This window comes from Pseudonaja textilis, chromosome 1, assembly GCF_049901715.1.
Source record: "Pseudonaja textilis isolate UNSWEBS1 chromosome 1, rPseTex1.2, whole genome shotgun sequence".
In the NCBI taxonomy this organism is placed as follows: Eukaryota; Metazoa; Chordata; class Lepidosauria; order Squamata; family Elapidae; genus Pseudonaja; species Pseudonaja textilis.
Genome location: NC_141990.1, coordinates 161,124,991 through 161,140,147, shown reverse-complemented (window position 1 = coordinate 161,140,147; position 15,157 = coordinate 161,124,991). Strand labels below are relative to the sequence as shown.

General features: G+C 41.8%; 1 protein-coding gene across 2 annotated transcripts in view; it reads right to left on the bottom strand.

Moving 5' to 3' along the window:
* Nucleotides 1-15,157, bottom strand: part of TRPM8 (transient receptor potential cation channel subfamily M member 8) — a 99,186-nt gene that overhangs the window by 41,426 nt on the left and 42,603 nt on the right. For both annotated transcript variants that reach the window (XM_026707759.2, XM_087919566.1), the window contains exons 11-14: nucleotides 10,615-10,905; nucleotides 10,341-10,436; nucleotides 9,546-9,675; nucleotides 7,372-7,517 (exon numbers count right to left, since the gene is read on the bottom strand). In XM_026707759.2, coding sequence (XP_026563544.2) covers nucleotides 7,372-7,517; nucleotides 9,546-9,675; nucleotides 10,341-10,436; nucleotides 10,615-10,905 — 663 coding nt within the window. The remainder of the gene's footprint in view (nucleotides 1-7,371; nucleotides 7,518-9,545; nucleotides 9,676-10,340; nucleotides 10,437-10,614; nucleotides 10,906-15,157) is intronic.

Here is a 15,157-nt window from a genome sequence, read left to right as displayed (position 1 = left end):
ATTATGTCTAGTCTAACAAAGAGAAAGATTAGCAGTCTTCCAATACTTGAGGGGCTCTCACAAAAAAGAGGGGGTCTACTTATTCTCCAAGCATCAGAGGGCAACACAAGAAGTAATAAATGGAAGATCATTAGAAAGATCCAATGTAGAACTTAGGAGAAGTTTCCTGAGTGAAAACAATTCATCAGTGGAATGGCTTGCCTCCAAAACTTGTGAGTGCTCCATCACTGGATGTTTTCAAGAAAAGATTGCACAACTATTTGTCCAGAATGGTATATGTAAAGCTCCTATGTATCTCTATTGGGACTCGCGAAGCTTTCCTAATCTGCTCCTGAGTTGCCGAGTTATTTATTTATTTATTTACTTACTTACTTACTTATTTATTTTGTCAAGCGATTATAAGATAACAGGTATAAGTATAAACATAATGAATACATGAAATGGATACATATAAGAAAAATAAAAAAAGACACAAAGGACAGGGACAGTAGGCACGTTGGTGCGCTTATGCACACCCTCTAAAGACCTCTTAGGAAAGGGGTGAGGGGAATCGTAGACAGTCTAAGGTTAAAGTTTTTGGGGTTTGGGGAAGAAACCACAGAATCAGGTGGAGTAGTCCAGACATTGAACACTCTGTTGCTGAAGTCGTATTTCCTGCAATCAAGTTTCGTGTGGTTTACCTTGAGTTTGTATCTGTTGTGTGCTCTTGTATTGTTATGGTTGAAGCTGAAGTATTCATTGACAGGTAGGACATTGCAATGTATGATTTTATATACCATACTTAGATTGGACCGAAGGCGGCGTAGTTCTAGGTTTTCTAGGTCTAGAATTTCAAGTCTGGTGGCATAAGGTATTCTGCAATGAGTAAAGGAGTAGAAAACTCTTCTTGTGAAATATTTCTGGACTTTCTCAACTGTGTTAATATCAGATACGTAAGCCATGTTCCAGACTGATGAGCTGTATTCAAGTATTGGTCTAGCAAATGTTTTGTATGCTCTAGGTAGTAGTGTGATATTACCAGAGAAAAAGCTACATAGGATTAGGTTAGCAACTCTTAATGCCTTTTTGGCTATGTAGTTACAGTGGGCTCTAGCACTTAAATAAATAGAGATGAGTACTCCAAGGTCCTTGACAGAGTTTGGATCATCAACAAGGTCTTGACTATTCAGCTTGTATTTTATTTTCTGATTTTTTTTGCCAATATGTAAGATAGAGCATTTATTTGTTGAGATTTGAAGTTGCCATTTGTTTGACCATTCTGATACATAGTCAAGGACTTTTTGAAGGGTTATCTGTGGTGTTGAATAGTTTTACATCAGCAGCGAAGAGAACGCAGTTGCTCTTAATATGATCACAGAGGTCATTTATGTAGAGTATGAAGAGAGTTGGTCCTAGAACACTGCCCTGGGGACACCACTGTTGACAGATACAGAATTTGATAGGACGCTTCCAATTTTGACCATTTGTTGTCTGTTTGACAGGAATGCTTCTATCCAGTTATGCAGGTGTCCAGAGATGCAGGTGTCCAGAAGCCTTGCAGCTTCACTGAGGAATTCATACCTCAGCCAAAACAAAACACACCGTAGCTGGCCAAAGTCAAGGTCATCTCCACAGAGAGCTACAATGGCCAGAGGTAGTGACTTCTACAACACACAAAATTGCTTTGTTGAGGAATGTGACTGGTGACACACCTTGGGGGGAGGGGGCAACACGGTCAGAGGCAAGGCATGAACTGGGTGAAGTCAGAACTGGCTTCATTTAGGTCATGCCAGCATGGCGCTCCTAATAAACAACTGGATTTATTTTTTTTTGAAAAATGGCTTGAGGCTCCTGATTTCATTAGGGCATTGGTTGGAACCCTGACATGCTGCCATTCTGGTGGGAGGGGGCCTGGATGACATTTTATGATCTTTGTTTTGCCTCAACCTTTGTAGATTGGTTTGCCTTGGACTGGACAGAGGGGAAGGGGTTTCTAAAACTTTTAATCTAAGGTTTTCAGCAGGAAACTTCAGGTCCTGCATACTCTTCTTGATATCACTATCTCTCAATCAAAGTTCCTTTTGAAATGCTGCCTGTTTCAGGAATTCTGCTTTATGAGGGGATAGGAGAGGCAAGTCCTTATATTAGGCAAGGTCTGCAAAGTGGTCAGTCCGGAGCTTTGTTCTAACGAAGGGACCTTGCAAAGAATGTATGACCAGGGCAGCAAGCATGGAGAAGCTGAGTGCCCGGGGGAAACCTCCACCATGGCCCAGGCCAACGTAGCCACCAGAGGCTGGATGGATCAACCGGCTACCCTGGAAGACTCTGCAAAGTCGAGATCATCCATCAGTATGGAGAAGGAGAACTGGGAAGGGAGGACCAAGGGAGTCACTCTAACCTGACGCCGTTGGCAGCATGGTTGAAGATGCAAGCTGGAAACCCTGTCTGACATGACAACCTGGATAAGGAGCTGGACTGAGGAAATTGCCTCATGAAGCATGCCATGCATTTCATACTGGAGGCTTTGCAAAACCTAAAACTCTGAGATGCCATGGGTCACATGGATGGGGCCAATGAAAGGCACCTTGGCTCTGGAGGGAGCTGCTTCCATATAGATGGTGACCCTCTACAATGCCAATGCCCCAGAGCTTCAGAACTTTGATCACTTTATGACAGCCCTGAGACAGAGGTTTGAAGACCTCTTGGCAAACCAGGGATCATATTAAAACTGTGAGAGAGGGTCGGCGCCTGATAGCTGAGTACACAGAGGAGTTCCAAGATCTGGCTTGCCATGTGGACTGGCCAAAAGACATCCTTGTGAGCTGCTTTAAGGATGGGCTGAATGATAACCTCTACCATGCTTGTGTCACTTGGGGAGCCTCAAATCACCTCCATGACTGGTACATCCTCGCAGAGGAGGCAGAGATTGACCAAGCAAGGAACTAGTATGAGTCTGGCTGGGTCTGGAAACAGTCCACACCCAATGGGAAGCAAGATGCCACTAACGGGGAGACAAGCCAAATAACGAGGCAGCCGCAGCCTCAAAGGGCAAGCCACTGCAGCCCAAGAGTATTGAGACCTAGATGAGGTGTTCAGCGAAGTGGGCTTGGATGAACTCCCTCCCCATCACCCCCATCCGCTACTAGTTCTCCAGAACTGGTCAGAACCTGCTGAATACCACTTCTGCCTGGGATGCTTCCAGTTTAATGTACTCTTCTTTGGACTGCAGGGTGGCCCTGCCGTATTCATGCAGTTGATAAACAAGGTGCTCCATGAACACCATTATAAAAGGGTTTTGGCATACCTTGATGACATATTAACTTACACCAAAACAAAAATGGAGCATGTGAAACATTTTGGGCACTCCTAAACAAACTCTGTGTGGCTAAACTCTATGCCAAACTCGCCAAATGGGAGTTCCATAAGGACAAGATAGACTATTTAAGCTATTGCATTTACCAATGGACTGGAGAAAGTGCGGGCAGTGGTTGAATGGGCACCTCCCCGCAAAAGAAAGCAACTACAGAGCTTCCTTGGCATTGCCAATTTCTATAGGCAGGTCATTCCCGCTTTCACTCAAATTGCACTGCCTATCACTAACTAAAAACAAGAGGGAGGACAGAAACTTAGCCAGCCTCTAAACTGGACCATGGAATGCCAAGCTGCATTCAAAAAACTAACAGCACTTTTCCCCACTGAGCCGATGTTAAAACACCTGGATGCGGGAAGCCTTTTGTCATCCAAGTGGATGCCAGTAGCATAGCAAGAGAACAAGTAGGGCCAGCTGCAGCCCTGTGCATACACCTCAAAAAAAATTACAGACATGCAGCAATGGTGGGCAGTGTTGGAGAAAGAAGCCTACGCTGTCCGTTGAACTCTCCTCACCTGACGCCATTTCCTGGAGGGGAGCAATTCCAGGTGTAGACCGACCATAAGAACCTGGAAGCCCTCAAGACCCAGAGGAAACTAAGCAAGTGTGCTGGGCCCAATACTTCCAATGTTGCGACTTCACCTTCTGCTATCTCCTGGGGGGGAGGGAACTTCCTGGCTGACACCTTGTTGAGACTGCCGCAGTACAATACCAGCAAGCCAGATATTGTCAAAGCCCTATTCCCAGTTTCACAATTAGCAGCACGAGTGATCACTAATGTGCAAGTGAAAGGGGACCCCTGTCTGGACAATGCCATCACTGTAGCTTTTAAACAAGCTTTAGTCAATGACGAGTGGACCACAAAGTCTCCTGCACAATGGAGGATGACTTGCACTGCGTGGGAGGAAAACTGTACATCAAAGATTAAAAATCATGCAAATCTGCCATGACTCCAAAGTGGCAGGGCACTCCACTTACTGAAAAGACAATTCTGGTGGCTGTCCCTCAAGAAGGACATTGAGAGCTATGTCACCAGCTGCCTTGTTTGTTGTGCTTTTGCTAAAAGACAACAAGGGAAAATGCCTGGCCCATTGCAAACAGTAGCTGAACCTTCAGCACCCTGGAGAGAGATCTCCATGGACTTCATTGTAGAGCCCAAAAGTGCAGGAAACACTGTCATTTGGGTAGTGACGGACCTGTATTCAAAATAGGTTCACTTCCTTTCATGCCAGAAAATTCCTACAACTAAAGCACTAGCCAAACTGTTTCTAAACCATATATATCTCTTACATGTTGCCCCGCAGAGGATAATTTCAGATCACCTGGTCCAGTTCACCTCAAAGTTCTAGAGGGCATTCCTGGCCCTCAGGAACTGGGTTTGAGTCATCATCCACAAACAAATGGTGGATTGGAATGCACAATCTTGGTCCTGTAACAGTACTTGAGATGCTTCATAAACTACCAACAAGATGATTGGACCGACCACATGCCCTTCGTGGAAGTCACCTATGCAGTCCATACCAGCACCGGGTTCACCCCTTTCTGGGTAGCCACTGGTCAAGTCTTTAACCCAATTCCAGAGCTTCCAGCTGAAGAACCCACCATACCCACCCTGAAGAAGTGGATAGAGCAGCTACAAAACACATGGCCAGTAGTATGTAAAGTCTTAGATGAAGAGAGATTAGCTTGCAAAGCGCAGGCAGACAAAAAATGAATAGAGCCAAAACCATTCCAGGTTGGGGATAGGGTGTACCTTTCCACTTGATTTCTACAGTCCCTGCAACTCTCAAAAAAGCTAAGGTCAAAATTCATAGGACCTTTCCCCATCACATTAGTCATAAACCCAGTTACAGTAGAGCTCCATTACCAAAAACACTGAGACAAGTACATCCAGTGTTCCACTGCAGCCTCCTAAAACCTGAAATATCCTCCCCCACCCCCAAGACCCAAGGCTGTCACACCATCACAACCGATTATGGTTGAGGATGAGCAGCGTTTTGAAATCAAGAAAATACTGGTGGCTTCAAAAAATCTCCCTTCATCTGAAAATAAATAGGTACACAAGAAACATATTAGAGCTCCTAGGCTACTTAAGCGACTTCATGCCTGATACTCACATAAGCCTAATTAACTTCTTGTGTTTCTTTCCTCCAACTCCTTGTTTCTTTTCTTCCAGTGGATCTCTCCTTCTCCTAGGGGGGTGGGTGGCATGTCAGATTTATATATGAGGTAACAAAAATCAAAGGCAAGAATATTGGATAGGAGAGACCAGGTGGTAGTGCATGCAGAAAGTTCTGAGTTATCTTAGAAGATCACAACTATGAGTCACTAGTGTGATGTACCTGCAAAATAAGCTAATGAAATCGAACATTGCATCTTGACACTGAGCCTTGTTCCAAGAGCCTTGTTGGTGCAGTGGTTAGATTGCCGTAATTGCAGGCTACTTCTGCTTACAGCCAGCTGCCTGCTATTTGGCAGATTGAATCTCACCAGGCTCAAGGTTGATTCAGCCTTCCAGCCTTCCGAGGTGGGTAAAATGAGGACCCAGATTGTGGGGGCAATATGATGACTCTGTAAACTGCTTATAGAAGGCTGTAAAAGCACTATAAAGTGGAATATAAATCTAAGTGGCATTGCTATTGCTTTTTATTCAGTAATTTTCAAAATTGCACACAGCCTAGACAATGAATGCATTTTAAGAAGAATACTGACAAATTGAGTGGGACCAGAAGACAGCAGTCAAAATGATAAGGGGGCTGAGAAGAAAAGTTATTAGCTAAAGACACTGGGAGGAAAGAAGAGTTCAGGGAAATTTGATAGCTGCTTTCTTGCAATTGAATTAGATGTTTTTACTGTTATTCTAGAAGATAAAATAAGAAACAGCGGATTTAAATTGCAAGCAGGTAGACATTGGGAAGAATTTTCTGAATGTAATGGAATGGGCAGGAGGTGATAGACTCTCTAGTTGAAGCAGCCTGGAAGGTCAAAAACAAAATATGCATTTACCAGAAATTCTCTGACCCCTTACCTTGCTTCTTATAGAAATATTGTGCAAAATCACGAAATTGCTGAACTGGAAGTAAGCATGTTTCAGTGAATAAGGATGGGTCTGGAAAAATAACAGAAATGTACTTCTCCTTTTTGGTATAGTTTAACATAAGAAACGCCCCGGGCTAGGCTGAGGTTATGAAATGTATAAAAGTGATGCCTCAGGAAGAGCCAGGGGTTCAGAATTTGCCATGCTAATGCTCTGAACCTTGTGCACAAATAAACCTGTACTCTCCAACCTTTCGTGGTCTTGTGTCCTGATTTGGAAACAGGATCTGCTGCAACATAGTAATATTTATGTAGAAGCACACTGGGCATGCTGTGGTAGTGGATTAATGAACAGAGCAGGAGGTTGTACTAGATAATCTCTAAAGTCCCTTCCAATATTTATATTCTGTAACTCTAAAATGAAAATTTTTCAAAATACTTTCCAAATAATTATGGACATATTTTACTAGATGCAAAGCTTCTTTTATTGACTAAATCTATTTCAATAATGAGATATTAATGTTGCACATTTTCTGCAGATGAAGTAAACGATTTGAAAAAGCTGATTTTGTGAGTGAATAGAAGCAGGGAGATATAATGGGTACTTCACTTAACCTGTTTCCTGATTATTGTTTTCCTGTTCCAAATCTCAGACATGCAGTTTTTTCAAACACATGGCTCCTCTGCATTTAAATTTGAGAAGAAAGAGAAATAAGTTTCTGAATTCCTAATTATTCTAATAGAAATCATTTTTTTCTATCATCAAAGAGCTATTTCAGATAAAAATATTTTCCATGAATGAAATTAATATTGACATGAGCAAGGTACATGATATTTACCATGCAACCCTATATTTAATATGTTCATAACTGAATCTCACTCAAAAGTTGTAATCGCAAGATTTATGGATATAGGATTGCAGTCTATTCTATTTCAGCAAATAAGACATGTAAATTGGTTATATGTTCTTATCTTTGCTATTTTACCTGGACTCCTGGCTGAGCAATGAATTGTTGATCCTTAGCTTCTACTGCAAGTTCTAGACAACTCTTTCCACCCCATGCTTCACAGGAATAAATAAGTAGCTGTTCTGCCAGTTCTTCATCACTGCTGTAACATTCTGTGAATAATTCTAGAACAATTAAAATTCAGAGTAGTTAAAAAGCTATTCTTCATTTTTAAAATTTGCCTGTTAAACTCTATATTGTAAATTTTCATGGCTTCTAAAATCATTGGTGGTTATCAACCCCTATCCCAAGGCTTCAGTGATACGGAGAGCTGACACCTTGCAATCCTGGCCACTGTTTATAATCATGCCCTGATCTTAGAGGAAAAAACTAAACTCAATTCTAGACCAATTATTTTGCCTGAAAAAACTCCCAAGTTCAGTTTCATAACATCCACATAAGTACATAGATTGAGATTTTCTGCTATCATAGCTGATTGAGACAAATATTGTTAAATCTCTGAACACTGTTCTCCATGCCATGGGCAGCTATAAATTAACCTTACCTTAAATATAAAAAACATTGTTATCTCTAAAATCTTACTACTTCTCTAAAGAAACTCAGCATATATTTGCATTGATTCTCTTCTTCTCAGCTAAGATACAAGCTCATCTCCTTTTTGGAGTTCAGCTGGGCCCCTATAGGTCATTTCTTTCTCTAGAGTTCAGCCCAGGTTTTTGAGATCTATTTTTCAAATACCTAGCTGTCTGTGTTCAGAAGATGGCAGTTCATTGTGAAACTGGCCTACTCAAAATTGAAACTTCTGCCTGGATTTTCATTTTTTCCTATTGGCTTAGCTCACTTTTTTTCAGCAAGCTTGATCTCTTTAACTATGACCAATAGTTTTCAGTCTTCCTGGTGCCAGACAAATTGCACTTCTATGGCTTTTCAGAGCCAGCCATCACCCTGATGGACTACTGAACATGCACTGATCTTAAACAATATGGCGTTGATTTAGAGCTGCAAGCAGACATATCAATTTCTATCTAGAAACTTCTTTTTTGAATCACTCTACACACTTTCTCCAACCAGCCAGATACTTTAGTCACATAACATTTCTGAAATTTAAAAGGACTTTCTCTCTGGCTAAAATTCAGTGTCTTCCGAATAGCACTCACTGAAGGGAGATACTGAAAGATCTCTTTTGTACATATTATCACTAATATTACTAGTAGATAGAGCCCATGTCCATTTAAATGATGATACTCTTACGACTCAAAAATGCTGAGAACAAATAATGAAACTTTGCCATGTCTGTGCAGGACAAATGCCTCCTTGCATTTCACACAAAAGTGAAATGGGAAAAGCAGGAAAAAAAGACTGGCCCTTTGCAGACTCATCTAGCTTAAAAAAAACAGATTAACTAATAGAATTCTTCTGAACTTCATTCAACTACATGGCATTTAATTTACTTTTATTTTTATAAACACACAAAGAAAAATGAATTTGCATATAAATATATAATGTAAATATCAAACTTCAACAATATAATTTCTTTGCTCCCTAAAGCATCAGTATCTTAATAAATATTAATATTTGTTATGCCTTTCTGCCAGTTTTAAATCTGGGTTATTCTTAAGTCTATGTCAATCATAAGTCTAATAATGTGTTTTGGTTATGTTCCTACAAGCTCTAGGAAGCTCTCCTCCCCAGATTAAAATATTATTTATTCTTAAGAAGACGCTAAATTGGGTGGGGGCAGGGCCAGCACATGACACATCTGGCCCATGGGCAGCAAGTTTGACACCCCTGGTTTAAATCTATTGCAAACTCTGCTAATGTTAAAAGAAGCTAATATAGTCAACAATGTAGTAAATGTCTCATAATTGAGCATATTAAGTTAATATAAGAATCTCTGATACCAGAAACCCAGTGTTCCTGCATCTATTCAATGCTCCAACAGTCTCATTATTCAAGTTTGTATATTACTTGAATACTCCTATTTTTAGCTTTGAAGAATATTTTAGTCCTGAGAATTATATGTGAAAAAGTGATATATTTAATCAAAAATGTTTTACTTTTTCATCACACTTATGTGTACTGCACTTAAATATGATGAGATAGTCTTCACTTTCTGTTGATTCTGGTCTTTCTTCCCTTACTGCAAACTATATATATTTAATCTCTTAATTTCCTTCTGATATTGAACTTACCTACAGCTCTTGTTTCATATTCATTTGCCAACTCTTCTGATTCTCCAGCAGCATTAATATCATTCTTTACCTTAGCTAAGCTTTTCAGAAGCTTGCTGGCCCCCAGTGCTGCTAATGTACAGCCTCTTGTCTGCAAAGACAATTGTTAGATAACCTCTCACAACATTCTAATACTGAAATGACATTCATATTACCAAACAGCAATGTAGCAGCATAGTATGAAAGAGTTCTGTACTCTGGAACCAGATTTGAAAACTCTAATTTGCACAATAAAATGATTAAAAGTGATGAGCAATTTGTCCTATGCAATTTCCCAGCTATCTATTGACAACGACCCTCTTGAAATAGAACATGCCATTAAACAAATCCACGGAATAGGACATTTTTCTGCAATTATATTATTAAACTGGTTTAGAATTCAATTAAACCAACATTTCAAATATATTTGCATTTTCATTTACCTTCAATATAGCTTCTATTGATGTTATTCTAAATACACATTTCATATTATTATCACATTCATGTAAAAATATATATAAAAGGGAGTAATAATAATAAAAACTCATTTAGGAAGAAGGGCCCACAAATTTCACAAATTATAGTATCTATAATTAAACAGAAAAGAAACATCTCTTTTGCTCTATGCATACATAATAATCCAACCAAGCTATGTATATGCTGAAGTAATTCCTATTGATTTTAATATTTGCATGCACGGGAACCTAGCCTAGGGGAATACTTTTTGTCTCAAAAGGTTACTAATCTAATTGTTAGTGATGCAGAAGTGTGAAGTACCTGCTCCCAAATTACGGTGGATAGTTCCTTTTTGTTTTGAAGGATAGCCCAAATAAAGAGAGCTTGCAAGGGGTGCCTCGTAATAAGAGATCCATCCTGTAAGGACATAATTACAACAAAAATCCCAACATTAACAAATATGGCAATTCAGTCCTAATGCCTGTTTTGTTTTACATAGAAAAATCGACTTAGAAATGAGTCCCATTTAGTTATGTGGATTTAAATCGGTACAGATGGGTATACAATTTCAGTTTAAAAGCTATACTTGACATACCAGCAGCTGTATCTCTATGTCATCTTGGCCATTTTTGTCTTCTTTTTTAATGCCTTTTCTGAAATTCTCTACCATCTTCCATACAAAAGTAAGAAGATCATCACTGTAGGAGTTCTTAGCAATTTGTAGGTTTTTAAACACCAGATTGCTGAAGTTGTTTGTGTAGAGCTCTGTTAAAACTTCATGAGTGAGGAACTTCCTTAGATTCAGCCCATTTTCAAGAAAGAGACGAACAAATTTTGGTCTGTCCTTTACCAGGGCTATAAACATGACATCCTGAAGATCAGCAGACTGGAAACAAACAAGAAACAACAAAATATTTACAAAGCTTGTGGTGGGAAGGGAGATACACTTTGGGAACAGCATTCTATTTCCATCTGCACTAGCTGTGACTTTTTATGGTTAACCAAATGAGTAGAACATGCCAACTGATAACCAACATGTTGATAGCTTTTTATCACTTGCACACATATCAAAGCTTTCATATAGAGGTTCAGAAAATGTTGAAGAGATATTATTGGAGAAGATGATTGCATAGCAGCTTCTGAGAATCCTGTATGAAACACTTGGATTTCAGAATTGGACATGGGATTGAAACAGCATTGGAAGACCTGCACTTTTGGAAGACCTCTGGAGAGAGCAGAATGGAATTAGTTTATCCATCCTACTTGATCTCTTGGTGGTGTTCATTATCATCAACCATGGTAACTTTCTGGAGGTTGGGAGGGGCAGCACTGTATTGTGCTGGTTCTCATCCTTCCTCTGCCCTTGCTTCCAGTAAGTATTGGCTGACGGTATGAAGTCCTGCCCTTGCTCTCTTTCCCCACAGAATTTGGTTCTCTCTTCACTCCCATTTAATCTGTATATAAAGCAGTTGGTTGAAGCAACATATTGCCATGAAGTGAGGTACTATCAGTTTTCTGATGATACCCAGCTGTTCATCTCCCCTGGCAAATTAAGTGATGCCATTGAGGTCCTGTCTTGGTGTTTGGAGGTTGTGGGAGGTTTGGAGGCTGTATGGAGGCTGTGAACAGGTTTCAGCTCAACCTTGGCAAGACTATATGGCTTTTGGTTTTGAGGCCCCTTGGATCTTGGAATTTACAATGTTCGGCGCTGGATGGCATGCCCCAAACAGACCTTGTCTACAATCTGGAGTTCTTCTACACTCATAACTCTTGCTTCAGGTGCAGTTCATAGTTGTCACCAGGAAAGCCATTGTGCAACTTCAGGTTCTGCATCAGTTCTATCTATTCCTGGATCAGGGGCTCTACTGTCATTCAAGTACCTCCTGGATGGATTAATGTAATGCACTCTACATGGGGCTGCCTTTGAAGAGAATCCAGAAGCTAGAGCTGGTGCAAAATGTAGTAGCGCAGGCAATTAGGTGCACCCCAAGATTGGTGCATATTATAGAGCTGTAATGAGCTGCATTTGTTGCAAGTTTGCTTCAAGGTTTAATTCAAGGTGCTAGTTATGACATCTAAAATTCTCCATGGCATAAGGCTTGATTATTTTGAGGAGTCGCCTCTACACGATTACATCTTCATGTCCTATGTGGCTTTCTTGCCTTTCTTTTTGAAAGAAAAAGTGATGGTAAAAACATTGATCTGCTTCAGTACTCAATGTTATGTGCCTTGTATTCATGCTGCAAGATCCTATTTTTGTTATGGTACAACCATGCCCCTTTGAGATTTTGATAAATTGACCTAATGCTACAAACCCTGCTTAAACAAAGTTCTTTTTTTGTTACTTCCTAATTCACTTTTATATAATCTCACTTATACAATCTAGGTAAAACTGGATTGAATCTTTTTAACAGAATAACAACATTGGAAGGGGCCTTGGAGGTCTTCAAGTCCAACTCCCTGCTTATACTATTTTAGGCTGTCTAGTCCAGGGGTGTCAAACTCACATTGTCGTGGTGGCATCACTTGATGTATCACAACCTTTTTCCCCTTCACTAAACTGGGCATGGGAGTGGCCACATACATCTGGCCTGTGGACCGCGACTTTGACAGCCCTGGTGTAGTCTCTTCTTAAAAGCTTCCATTTGGGTGATGGAGCACTCAAAAGTTCTGAAGGCAACCCTTTTCACTGGCTAATGTTCTCACTGTTAGGAAATTTCTCCTAAGTTCTAGGTTGCATCTCTCCCTCGTTAGTTTCCATCCATTATTTCTTGTCTTGCTTTCTGGTGCTTTGAGAAATACTATGACCTCCTCTTGTTTATGTAACCCTACATTCCAGGGGGAAAGAACCTGCTTGCTGATGCTTTGTCCAAAAAGCCACAATTCAACAGTCGCCTAGAAGAGATCATCCATGTCACCATCCCCACCTCCCGCTGGCAGCCCAAGTCACCACCCAAGGCCAAGCCCAATGACAACCACCCACTGGAGGTGACCAAATGACAGTGGCATTAAAAACAGCCTGCTCCACAGACCCTTGGTTCAATGTCAACAAAGAAGCCCTGCCTCTCAAGGATGGACTGGCATGGAAAGGGACCAAACTGTATGTCCCTACCACCCTGAGACTCCAGATCCTACAGCGCAGCCACAATGTTAAATTGGCTGGGCATTTTGGCTATCTAAAAACTCTGCACCTAGCCAGGCAACAATTCTAGTGGCCAAAACTGAAGAAGGACCCGGAAGATTATGTAAAGAGTTGCACTACCTGCACAGAGAAACCAGAGACCAGAGAAACCCCTTGAGCTCCTTCAACAAGTTGCAGAACCAACTCATCCATAGGAAGAAATTGCCATGGATTTCATAGTCAAGCTCCTGGAGAGTGGTGAGAACAAGGTCATTTGGACCATGATTGACTTATTCTCAAAGCAAGCCCATTTCACTGCCTGCATGAGTCTCCCTTCTGACAGGAAGTTGGCCAGGATGTTTATAAAACAAGTCTAGAGGCTGCATGGGGTCTCACACAGGATTATCTCCGATTGGGGAGATCTAATTTACAGCAAAGTTCTGGAGGGAGCTCCTGAGGGCCATCGGGTCCACCCAGGGCCTCAGATCAGCTTTTCATCCAAGCAAAAATGGGGCGGCGGAACAAGCAAACACCGTCGTGGAACAGTACTTGAGGTGCTATGTGGACTATCAGCAGTCCAACTGGGCAGACTTGCTGCCTTTCGCAGAGGTAAGCCTACAACAGGGGTCCTTAAACTTTTTAAACAGGGGGCCTATTCACGGTCCCTTAGACTGTTTGGGGAGGGTGGATCAGCTGGGTGGGCGTGGCTAGGTGGTCATGTGACTGGGTGGGTGTGGCTAGGTGGTCATGTGTCTGGGTGGCCGTGGCCAATTTAGGAGTCCATTTTGCCAATTTAGCAATCCATTAACAATACACATGAATTAAACTTTCATTTGTTTTGCTCCTGGGAGTGTTTTATTTGCTTTTGTTTGTATGTTGCTCTTTTGGTTGACTTTTCTTTTTACTAGATAGTTTTCTAAATTGTTTAGTGGTCCACTTCAGGATACTCACTTTTGCAGCAATTTTTCACATTCCCATTCCCACTTCCACTCCCACTACATCCTATTGCTATTGCTATTCCATCCCATTCCGTCAAGCTTGCAGGAGCCTCTTTCGGGCCGGGCTGGGAGCTCCAGGGCTGCCACAGCTGCTTGCCTGCTTGGAGCACACTGGTTGATCCCCGCCCCAAGTCCAGGCAGCACACTGGTTGATCCCCACCCCAAGTCCAGGGATGGATGGTCAGAAGAAGCCTCAGCTAAGAAGGGATACCACAGCTGCCCAACACACGAGGCAGAGGGACACCCTGGCTGCCCAACATGTGATTCCCCATGCAGCCACTCCCCTGCCTCCAGAAGCACTCTGCTGGCCTTACTTTCCAGTTCCGGCCCGTGGGGCTCGCGAAGGTAAGTCCTGTGCCCAGCCAAAGTGTTGGGGCAGGTTGATGTGGGCTGGGCAGCAGATTAATGGCTCAGCGGGCCATATCCATCCCGCAGGCTGTAGTTTGAGGACCCCTGGCCTACAACAGTGCAGTGCATAGCAGCACCTGTAGCTGGTGGTAGGCTCCCAGCTAAGGCCAGTTGACTGGGCAGCCCCAAAGCCTATTATAGTGCAAGGAGAGATCCACTATGAGGTGAAAAGAATTTTGATTTTGTGCCTGCATTGGGGTCAGCTTCAGTACTTAGTCCATTGGAAAGGCTACCCCTTGTCTGAGGCCACCTGGGTTAAATGGGGATGTGAAAGCTGACAGATTAGTCAAGCAATTTCATGACAAGTATCTGGGAAAGCCCAAAGAGCCACCTGGGGGAGGTCGGGGAGACTGAACTGAGGGTAATTTTATTCTCTATGCTCTTTCTTTCCTTTTTCAGGATGACCTTTTCACTTGAGGAAGGCAAGCATGGAGGGGCATGGAGGGAAGTCACCTGGAAGCGGGAGTATGGCCTGATTGGGGCTTGTGGTGGTTGTGTGTAATGGGGGGAAGAACTTTGGACTTTGAATTGGGTAAGGAAAACACGGGGAACTTCAATCGGATTTTCACCAGCTGTGCCAATATGACATGCCTAATAAATCTATACTGTGG